This window comes from Balaenoptera physalus (assembly GCF_965194825.1).
Source record: "Balaenoptera physalus genome assembly, chromosome: 2".
NCBI lineage: Eukaryota > Metazoa > Chordata > Mammalia > Artiodactyla > Balaenopteridae > Balaenoptera > Balaenoptera physalus.
The window spans coordinates 76,496,051-76,508,308 of NC_138883.1; the positions used below are offsets into that span (position 1 = coordinate 76,496,051).

General features: G+C 37.8%; 1 protein-coding gene across 1 annotated transcript in view; it reads right to left on the bottom strand.

Annotated features, from left to right (window-relative positions):
- Positions 1 to 762: 762 nt before the first annotated feature.
- The window catches only part of LOC309654705 (olfactory receptor 1L6-like), a 41,088-nt gene continuing 29,592 nt past the window's right edge, over positions 763 to 12,258 (bottom strand). Inside the window, exon 2 of the mRNA XM_082449112.1 lies at positions 763 to 2,465. Within this exon, the coding sequence (XP_082305238.1) occupies positions 1,500 to 2,465 (966 nt within the window). The 3' untranslated portion in view covers positions 763 to 1,499. The remainder of the gene's footprint in view (positions 2,466 to 12,258) is intronic.

Genomic DNA, 12,258 nt, shown 5'->3' on the forward strand with positions numbered 1-12,258 from the left:
GGAAGGGGATGGCAGAGTCTTTAGCAGAAAATTAAATACCTTTGAACCAAAAGGAGAATATATTGGAGGCAATATATTAAGGATTGGAGAAAATGGTATGTGTAATCAAAGCAGCAGCTGAACCATAGCCACAAACTTCCAAGGATGGCTAATATTCAGTTTTCTTTCTGGGTGGTATTAGGTTCTCTGGGGTCCTGGTTTTTCTTATTTTATTGAAAGCAACCCCCCTTCTCCCTGCCCACCTTGTTTGCAGGGTGGAATCCTCAGGAATCTGGAGCTGCTTGCAGTGGAAAGGAAATGAGGTCTACATCCTAGATTTGTGTTTATACCAGTCCCTATATTCACTTGTCTCTGATTTGTGGGTTTTTGCATGATTATGCTGCAAGATCATCTTCTGAAAGTGAGGGGAGAAGTGAGAATGTATGGAATTTAGATATAATAGAAAAGAATTTCTGGTTATGGTCATGACTAAGCAGCTTGTATTAAACTAACCCTTCTGCCAAAAGTAACTATAAAATCTGGACAAAGTACATAAAACAAGCACTTGAAGGCACTGGAGAGCAATCAACACAGGCAAGACTTCAGGGGCTACAATTCCAAGAAGGGAGGAACAAGGAGATGAGTTCTACATTCACCTTGAGTGTTTTTCCCGGAGGACAATGACACTCACTGGGTAGGGGGGGGATATGGGGACATGGAGGCATGTGAGAAAGAACAGGGGGAAGGAAGAATAAAGTCTCAGCAGAAAGCAGTAGTTTCACCGAACTGAGGAAATAAAGGATTTGGTGTTTGTGGCTGCCAAAGCAGCTAGGCTTTGAGAAAATATACTGGAGAAAGGAGGACCACAGAGAAGTGAGGCTCAAAATATTATGTAGTCTCCTTTCAAGGCATTTTTGGATTTCTTAGGCATTCTGTGCAAGATGAGATTTCAAGAAATCTAGGAGAAAGCAAACTGGGAGTCTAAAGAGCTGAGCAGAGGTTTTAGGAGTCATGGGTTTCAAAGAGTACAGGAATAGGAAGCCAGGGCTCGCTAAGGTGGAGGCATCCTGAGAACAGTTCAGGCTTGCAGTTGAGATCTCTGAAAGGTCATGTTCCTGAGTAAGGGTCACATCCCAGAAATAAGAGCAAAATTGTTTTAGATTATTTTTATAAAACACCTGAAAATACTCTTTAAATGAGATCAAAGTGATCTGCCTTACTCTATCTGCTTCTAAAAGAAAACTTTGTTACATTGTTTTTAAATTTTTTAAATATAATGTTTAGCATTCAGTAAAAAATGAGGCATGTAAGAAAGAGGACAAATGATCAAGAACCAAGAGAAGAAATAAGCAACAGATACATGTTCACGGGTGACTGAAATTTTGGTCAGTACTAGGATGAACAATTATCTGAATAAAACCACTTTTTAAACCTAAAAATGAGTTAAATGCAATTTTTGTAAATGAGTTAAATACAACTTGGGGCTCTAATTGCTCAAGAGCCTTTTTGATGAACACTTTTTATAGTCTCAGAAATTTCTTAAGGGCCTTTTTCATATCTTTGTTCCTAAGACTATATATAACAGGGTTAAGAAGTGGAGTCACAACAGAATAAAACAGAGTCACAATCTTCTGCATTCCAGCTTCATGCTCAGATGTTGGGCTCCCATACATGACCAGTACTGAACCACAGAACAATGAAACCACAGCCAGATGGGACCCACAGGTGGAGAAAGCTTTTCTTTGTCCAGCTGCTGAAGGGACTTTCAGTACAGCTCTCAGAACCAGAGCATAGGACCCCATGATGAAGAGAAAGGTAATGATGAGAGGCAGAGGACTTAAAGTGGAGAAGACAAGCTCCATCACAGGAGCTTTTTGGCAAGTGAGTACTAGAAGAGGACCTGGGTCACATAGAAAGTGGTCAATAATCCTGGATCCACAGAAGGACATTTGGGAGGTGATGATGATGGGAATCAAGAACCAGAGGAAACCAAGCACCCAGCAGCTGATCACAAGATTGGTGCAGAGACGGCCAGTCATAAGAGTAGGGTAATGTAGAGGCCGGCAGATGGCAAGATATCGATCAAATGCCATAATACCCAAGAAAAGGCATTCTGTAGAACCCAAGGAGAAGAAAAAGTAGAACTGGAGAAAGCACCAAGAGAAGGAGATGACCTTGTTGTCCGAGAGGAAGTTGGCCAACATGTTGGGGACAGTAGAGGTGACATACCAGATCTCTAGGAAGGAGAAGTTGGCGAGCAGGATGTACATGGGGGTGTGGAGTCTCTGATCCCAGTGCACAGCACAGATGATAGAACCATTGCCCATGAGGGTCAGGAGGTAGACACCAGAGAAGAGCACAAAGAGGAGGATCTGTCCCTCCTTGGGGCAAGAGAAGCCCAGGAGGATGAAGCCAGTGATGGTGCTGGAGTTGTTGGGGGTGTTGGAGATTTTCATGGGTCTGGGAGCTGTAAAAAGACCATCAAATTATTGAATGATTGTAAAGACAGATGGGGACCCAGATATGCACTGAAGCCACCCTGGGGAATGCAATAAACATTTATATATCAACAGTTAACAATTTTTGTCTAATCCTGAAATACTGTCCTGGCTTAGTGGTTGGATTGTAAAAACACAAGGAGTCAGTGAATATCAGTAGGTAGAGACGTTTACTTATTGTGAAATGTATGGAAACATGCTTATCATTTAATTCATTATATATAAAACTCTGCAGTAACTACCACTGAGGTCAAGAAATAGATTATCACTTGTACCCTAGAATCTCCTCTTGTGCTCCCTGTCCCTCCAATTGTCAACATTCTCCTTTCCTGATGGTAATCATCTCCCTGTTTTTCTTTATTTTAATAGCTAAGTATGCATTCTGAAACAAAATTTTAAAGTTTTGCTTGTCTTTATACTTTACATAAGTGAAATAATGGTATATATAGTATTTGGATGGCTTCTTTTGTTCAAAGGTAAGTTTTTTGAAATTCATGTTGTTATGTGTATCTATAGTGTGTCCATTTTACCACTCTATACTATTACATTCTATGAATAAACCACCACTTATTAAACCATTGTACTATAGATATTTTGGCTATTTCTAGTTTGGAGCTCTTAGGAATAATGCCACTCTGAACATATAGTTCCTTTTTCCTGGTTCACACATGCATGCATTTCTGTAGGCTGGATCATAGGGTGTGTGTATCTTCAACTTTAGCAGATTAAGCTAAACAGTGTTCCATCATTATTGCACTATTTATCACTCCCACTGACAGTATATGAAAGCTCTGATTGTCAACATTCTCTTCTAATGGTAAGGTCTCTATTTACCAGAGCCTGGGGAATGAGATACAGACTGCATTTTAATGGCTTCTCTTTTTTTTTTCTTTTCTTTTCTTTCTTCCTGGCAGTATTTTTTTTTTTTTTTTCAGAGTAGGTGCTTATGTCAGAACTGTTTTGCTCTCAAGGGAGAGTATTCTGGAAATTATAAAGAAAACTGTCTTCAAACTTGGTTTAGGAGAACATTTTAATGCATGATGTAATTTACAGCCACCTTTATCTTATATGAGCTTTGAGTGTTGTGATCAGCCTTATGATCTAAAGAAGACATGTCTTTACTGTACTCCTACGTTTCTTATATACCTCTCTCAGGAGAGAATTCTTTGAAGTGGCTCACTCAGGAGCATTTCCTGAGCAGCAAGTTTCAACAGAATTTGTCATCAGCTCAAAATCAATTTGCCTGAGAAGTTACTTTATAAGAAGTGATTGGGAATTAGCATAATGCTTTGCACTTAGACAGCTTTTAATAAATATTTATAAAATGAATGAATAAACGCACTGTTTTAGCTTCCAGAAAGAGATCATGCCAACACAGCTACTTGTGGACAAAGCTGATTTAGATTGTGTGGCCATGGAACAGGACTACTGGAATCACTTTTCTCTTTTGAAGTACTTAACTAATGCATTGATTCTGTTTGATAATGCAATCTACCAGTTTCAGGAGTAAAACATTCAAATTAATTGTAGGAAATAACCTCAGCTCACTTCTGTTAATAGAGTTCCCAGCCACTTAGGGTAGAGATCCCCCAGCTGAGAGAAAAGATCAACAATAATCTGGTCTTGTTGAAACAGGTCTTTGATTATCTGGGTTGGGAATATGACTATGCAAAATCCATTGGTTCCTATTCTAGTTATATAAACTGTAGAACATGATATTATTGATTTAATGTTAAGGTACATGTAGCAAGAAACTTGAAAAGAAGAGAAAATTAGAAATTTTTTTGCTCCCTCTCCCAGTCTTGGCAGAATGACTTTGGATGGTTATCCATTTCCATAATAGCTTTATACTTTTCTGAGTTAAAAAAAACTTTGTTAAATAATTCTGCACTCAGACCTTGGTCTTGGTTATTATAGCCTCTGTAAATAGGACATGTATAAGGAACACAAAACATATCTATTTTCCATTATCTGGAATCAATCAGTCAATCATAAATTATTTTTGAGAGTTGGCATAGTTATCCAAGGAAACTGACAATAGTCTTTGAAATATTCAAAAGCAATAAGACCTCCCTGAATAAATGGCAGAAGGTGTCAGGAGATAGGTAGTTGATTACAGTGTATTTTTGTTTTGTTTTTGGAGAGGAAGAAAAATTGTGACAGGAGACTAGTAAACCAATTAATATTTCAAAATTTATAAAATGTGTACAAAAGCTTCCATCTCTGAGCCAGATCTAGTTCTGGATTTTATATGATTTCAATGACATGGGGGACTCATGTGGCCAATAAAATTTCCCAAGATCCTGGTAGTTTATATCTTGTATTACCTGAGGTCTTTTAGTGCCACAGCTGTGGGAGGAACAGGTTCTGGTTCTTGTACCATAAACTTACACTTTCTAAATGCCCTTTCCTATCTGATTTTAAGAACATGTGACTAGGGACTGAGATTAAGTTTCAGATACCAAACATTCATCTCTTGAAGGTGAACTTAAACCAGACATGAAATATCTAATATATATTTGCATTATTTTACACTATTCTCATTGAGGATGAAAATATTCAGAATGTGGTATTTTCTTTTGTTTTAAATTCTTTTTCATTATGTTTATTACAGGATATTGAATATAGTTCCCTGTGCTATACAGTAGGACCCTGTTGTTTATCTATTTTATATATAGTACAGTAAGTCCCCTACATACAGACCCTCAAGTTGTGAACTTTCAAAGATGCAAACGTGCATTCCATCAACGTCAGGCGTGAGTGGAATTGCAGCTTGCCCTCCATCAACTATTGCTGATGCTCCTTCAGCTCAACCATCTCCCACCTCCTCTCCCTCCTCCAGTCAGTAACTCTTCTTGCCTGTTCACTTGATGCCAGCCCCTATATGCCAGCTGTTGTACTGTACTACTGTATTTTTCAAGGTACTGTACTGTAAGATTAAAAATGTTTTCTTTATTTTTTGTGTGTGTTTGTTTTTTATGTATTATTTGTGTGAAAAGTATTATAAACCTATTACAGTACAGTACTATATAGCTGATTGTGTTAGTTGGGTACCTAGGCTAACTTTGTTGGACTTAATGAACAAATTGGACTTACAAACGCGCCCTTGGAATGAGACTCGTTTGTATGTAGGGGACTTACTGTAGTTTGTATCTGCTAATCCCAAAGTCCTAATGTATCCGTTGCCCACCCCCTTTCCCCTTCGGTAACCATAAGTTTGTTTTCTGTGTACTGGGTCTGTTTCTGTTTTGTAAATAAATTCATTTGTATCATATTTTAGATTCCACATGTGATATCATATGATATTTGTCTTTCTCTTTTTGACTTACTTCACTTAGTATCATCATCTCTAGGTCCATTCATGTTGCTGCAAATGGCATTATTTCATTCTTTTTTTATAGCTGAGTAGTATTCCATTGTGTATATATGCAGAATGTGGTATTTTCTGAAACAACTCTCTGCTTTTCTGAACCATTTTTTTCTAATGTCCTGTTCTTTGAAGGAGGCTGTTAACAAATGTTAGAGCCATAAGGATACAGTAACTGCTAATGAATAGAAGGAGTCACTCAAAAGAAAATAGGGTATAACATGTGAAGGTCACTTATAAACTTTAAATTCCATAAAGTTTAAAAAAAGTCCTTTTTAGGTCTACAGTTTTAACACCAATTTAGAGAAGAGTCACCCAGTTTTCAATAGGTCAAAATAATTTGTTACTAATTGTGCTTGGGGCATTTTTAATCAAAGTGTTTTGCAGGATGCTTCTAAAAGTTTATATATATATATATATATATATATATATATATATATATATATATATATATATATATATATTGTGCTAATCATTTTGACGATCGTCTCAAAATATTTTCAGCACTTTAAGTGGCTTAGTTAATGTTCAAGAACTTACTTTCTGTCTGGTCTATTTCAATGTTACATTTCTTCTTTTACCCCTCACATCCAACTCATCAGCAGGGTGCTTCTGTTTCTAAAGTATGGCTCATATCATGCACTCCTCTGTCTTTACTGTCATCTCTCAAGTTCAGATTATCATCTTTTCTTCCTTGGACTTCTGCAGCAGCATTCTAACCCAGCTCCTTGCTTCTACTTTTGCCCTTCTACCCTCCGTTTTCCAAGCAGCAACAGAGTACTCCTTAAAAATGGAAAAACTGATCATGTTAGACTTTTAAGTAAAACCTTTTTCTCTCAGCAATTCTGTGCCAGGCAGTTTTACAAAGCTGTTCTAGAGAACAGGAAGGTGTTCTAGAAAACAGGAATTGCCATCGCCATTTTATGCTCAATCTAAGATATTTAACTAGACTGTATTGCTACTCACCTTTTATTATGGAGCTCCTCTGTACAGAAGAAACTGATGTTACTTGCCTCAAGTCTGAGTTGAAGCTGTCAAAAAAACAACCAAACAAACAAACAAAAAAAGGCTGGTAAATTCACCCTGCATGGACTACAGAGGGCACTATGAACATGGGTACAATGGTGTCTGTGTTTATGTACCCAGGCCACGTAGACTGAGTTAACAACAATCACCTTGTTTTTTGGTTTACTTGTTAAATTAGTCAACCCTGGAAAAGTTGAGATAGACTGTGTCGGAGTGAGCCAGGCCATGCCACACACAGTACAAGGAAGACATTCACTGATATTTTAATTTTCCCTTAAAGCTTAGTATAGTAGAAGTCTTGGTACCCATTTATTGGCCCTCTCTCTACAGCCAAGCCAGAGATGTCTCATCACAATTCAATTCCCTCCTTTAGTTAGTTTGTATGGTGTCAGTGAGGGGGCTGCCAATCTGTAACACTGGATAATCTGTTTCTGGAAAATACTTAAAAGTAAGGATAATTTTTCAGACTGGAATGAGTGGTAGGCAGCTGTGTATGATAGAAAAAGCATTGGATTTAGAGTTAAGAGCTTTTGTTTACTAGTCATAGGAAATTAATACTCAGTTTCCTTAGCTATAAAATGCACATAATTATGCCTTCTTTAAAGGGCTGTTATAAAGATAACTGAAGGAGATAAATTCCTATGGAAGTAACTTGACCATTGCCTGACCAGTAAGAGCTTAAGAAGTATTGGTTGTATGTGTATGGCCATAGCAAATTCGAAGAGAGCTGTGGGTAAAAGCCAGTAGATTATGATTCTTTACTCTGTTAAACACTACATAACCTTGTTACCTGGATCAGCAAAGGGAATTCTAAGCTGAAGCTTCTCAAAAGTTTCTTTTTAATTTTCTTAGTGAGAAGAGATAGTCTTCTTGACAATAACCAGAGAGGAGAAAAGAGGTGGAAACTGTTGCGATAAGGATACTTGAATGTGTTTGCTGAAGGATGGAGGGATTATAAGCAGAGCCTGCCAGGAAGTCCTGTTTTTCTGATCCTTGAGGATCCATTTATTGTTGCTAAAAGGAAAACACTGTCAAGAGACATCTCTATGCGTGTTAGTCACTTCCCTTGGGACCTTCCTTAATTTCTGTGTTTTTTTTTTTCTATGCAAGATGAAATAATATATTTCCTTACTTTAAAACGCTCACAGATAGAATGAAATATTAACAAATCAACTGATTGTTTGATTAATTAATCAACCAATAAGTCTATCTCTAACTTCCCTAAATGTGCCTACCATGTGGCCAATGAAGACTCTTACAAACCTGAAGGGGATAAATGCAGCCCCAGGTGACCATAACTGATCTGACATTCACAACTAGACCTCAAAGTTATTACAAGCTGATCAGACACTCTCAGCTAGGTCATGCTGTTCTGTTATTGGACACAAACATGAGACAAAACAAAGCTACTTTATAATTTTGTCTAAGCATAGAAAAAAACAAAGTCACTGTGCCAACCATAAAATACCAAATATCTTCCTCTCTTGGCTAAAATGAGTGTCTGCTACTTTTGTTTTTAAAAAGCCAATTACAGCTTTATTCTCCTTCTCTGCCCTCTCTATAGATAAAATTTGTTGAGATACCTAGTCATAGAATTGCCCTTGCTTTGACAACATCCAATCTGGAGCAAACCACCACTTCCTTAGACCCTCCCTCAAATCAGTCAACCAAAGCATTATCCTATAATAGATTATTTTTTAAAATTGAAGTATAATTGATTTACAATGTTGTGTTAGTTTCAGATGTACAGCAAAGTGATTCAGTTATACATATATATGTATATGTATTCTTTTTCAGATTCTTTTCCATTATAGGTTATTACAAGATATTGAATATAGTTCCTTGTGTTATACAGTAGGTCCCTGTTTATCTCTTTTATATATAGAAGTGTGTATATGTTAATCCCAAATTCCTAATTTATCTCTCCCGCACTTTCCCCTTTGGTGAGCATAAGTTTGTTTTCTATGTCTGTGAGTCTACTTCTGTTTTGTAAATAAGTTCATTGTATCATATTTTAGATTCCACATATAAGTGATATCATATAGTATTTGTCTTTCACTTTCTGACTTACTTTACTTAGTAAGATGATGTTTAGATCCATCCATGTTGCTGCAAAAGGTATTATTTCATTGTTTCTTATGGCTGAGTAATATTCCATGGTATATGTATACTGTATCTTCTTTATCCATTCATCTGTTGATGGACATTTAGGTTGCTTCCATGTCTTGGCTATTGCAAATACTCTTACTATGAGCATTGGGGTGCATGTATTTTTTCCAAGTAGAGTTTTCTCCGGATATATATGCCCAGGAGTGGGATCGTTGGATCATATGGTAATTCTATTTTTAGTTTTTTAAGGAATCTCCATATTGTTCTCCATAGTGGCTGTACCAATTTATATTCCCATCAACAGTGTAGGAGGGTTCCTTTTTTCTTTTTTTAATTACTTTATTTTCTTTTCTTTATTTTTGGCTGTGTTGGTCTTCATTGCTCTGTGCGGGCCCTCTCCAGTTGCAGCGAGCAGGGACCACTCCTCCCTGTGGTGCGCAGGCTTCTCACTGCGGTGGCCTCTCCTGTTGCGGAGCACGGGCTCTAGGCGGGCGGGCCCCAACAGTTGTGGCTTGTGGGCTCAGTAGCTGTGGCTTGTGGGCTGTAGAGCGCAGGCTCAGTAGTTGTGGTGCACGGGCCCAGCCGTTCCACAGCATGTGGTATCCTCCCGGAACAGGGCTTGAACCTGTGTCCCCTGCATTGGCAGGCGGATTCCCAACCACTGCGCCACCAGGGAAGCCCCAAGGGTTCCTTTTTCTCAGCACCCTCTCCAGCATTTATTGTTTATAGACTTTTTTTTTTTATCATGAAAGCTTGATGGTATTCACATTGCTTAATTTGTGTCATGCTTTATTTATTTATTTATTTATTTTATGGCTGTGTTGGGTCTTCATTTCTGTGCGAGGGCTTTCTCTAGTTGTGGCAAGCGGGGGCCACTCTGCATCGCGGTGTGCAGGCCTCTCACTATCGCGGCCTCTCTTGTTGTGGAGCACAGGCTCCAGACGCGCAGGCTTAGCAATTGTGGCTCATGGGCCCAGTTGCTCCGCGGCATGTGGGATCTTCCCAGACCAGGGCTCAAACCCGTGTCCCCTGCATTGGCAGGCAGATTCTCAACCACTGTGCCACCAGGGAAGCCCTATAGACTTTTTGATGATGGCCATTCTGACAGGTGTGAGGTGAGGGTCAGACTTTTGGATTAAGGCAGATCATCAGAAAGCTGATATTTGGACCACAGTTCTTAGATCTGGAAAGAATTTCTTCCACTGAGTTATACTTCTATATAATGTCTTTGAATCTTATTAAGAAATGCTGTAAGAAGCAGATGTATTGAACTATATGTATATATGTCAGATATTTTGGGGAACCACTGTTCAGTGTATCTCTTAGTCTCCTTCGTATGAAAGAAATTACAGAACTAGACGCCAGTATTTTAGCTTTCTCTGTGAACTGACTTGTTTTCTTCTTACAGTTAATGAAAATCATGTAACAGATAATGTGTCCCCATTCTCCACTTCATTTTTTTAATTCAAAAAAAAAACACTTTATAGAGAATCATATCTGAACACTTGAAAAAACTTCAACACTGAAGATGCTTTTTGATGATTCCACACTTTGTTTTAAAGGGAGTTCATAACACATTTATAGGCTTGACTTAATGCCAGCATAATATCCTATAGTCCACAAATCATCATCTTCTTTTTCTTTTTTAAATCCATATTTCTTTTATTCTTTCTTTTAGTGCACTTTAGTACATCAGATCCTTAATGGAACAAAGTGGAATATAGCATAATAAAGGCACATATAAATGATATGTAAGTAAATAGGTAGTTCCAAGATAAGAAGAGCTTATGAAGGTATGGATTGTACTAAGGAGAGATTTTTATTAAGCCTTCCTCTTAGTATATAGTATTGAGCAGGCTTCCCCAGGAGTTCATATAAAACACATTTTATTGTGGCCTAGAAGGTTCTAGATGATTTGATGCTGCCTACCTTTCCAGCCTCATATACCATTTTCCTTCTCGCTAGCCAAATCAACATTTCTTATTCTTTGAAAACCCCAGGCTTTTAGCTCTACTTACTTGGGACTTGATTGCCCTAGATCTTTGCATGCTATATTATCTTACTTTGAAATATCACTTCCTAACAAAGGCATTCTCTAACCTTTTGGATCTAAACTATGCCCTATCCCACCCCAACAATTTCTATATTCATACTATCCTTTATTCTTTTTTTAATTTAATTTTTTTATACAGCATGTTCTTGTTAGTTATGTATTTTATACATATTTGTGTATACATGTCAATCCCAATCTCCCAATTCATCCCACCACCACCACCACCACCCCTCCACTTTCTACCCTTGGTGTCCATACGTTTGTTCTCTACATCTGTGTCTCTATTTCTGCCTTCCAAACTGGTTCATCTGTACCATTTTTCTATATTCCACATATGTGTGTTAATATACGATCCTTGTTTTTCTCTTTCTGACTTACTTCACTCTGTATGACAGTCCCTAGGTCCATCCACATCTCTACAAATGACCCAATTTCGTTCCTTTTTATGGCTGAGTAATAGTCCATTGTATATATGTACAACATCTTCTTTATCCATTCGTCTGTTGATGGGCATTTAGGTTGCTTCCATGACCTGGCTATTGTAAATAGTGCTGCAATGAACATTGGGGTGCATGTGTCTTTTTGAATTATGGTTTTCTCAGGGTATATGCCCAGTAGTGGGATTGCTGGGTCATATGGTAATTCTACGTTTAGTTTTTTAAGGAACCTCCATACTGTTCTCCATAGTGGCTGTATCAGTTTACATTCCCACCAACAGTGCAAGAGGGTTCCCTTTTCTCCACACCCTCTCCAGCATTTGTAGATTTTCTGATAATGCCCATTCTGACTGGTGTAAGGTGATACCTTATTGTAGTTTTGATTCCCATTTCTCTAATAATTAGTGATGTTGAGCATCTTTTCATGTGCTTCTTGGCCATCTGTATGTCTTCTTTGGAGAAATGTCTATTTAGTTCTTCTGCCCATTTTTTGATTGGGTTGTTTGTTTTTTTGATATTGAGTTGCATGGGCTGTTTATATATTTTGGAGATTAATCCTTTGTCCATTGATTCGTTTGCAAATATTTTCTCCCATTCTGAGGGTTGTCTTTTTGTCTTGTTTATAGTTTCCTTTGCTGTGCAAAAGCTTTTAAGTTTCATTAGGTCCCATTTGTTTATTTTTGTTTTCATTTCTGTTACTCTAGGAGGTGGGTCAAAAAAGATCTTGCTGTGATTTATGTCAAAGAGTGTTCTTCCTGTGTTTTCATCTAAGAGTTTTATAGTGTCCGG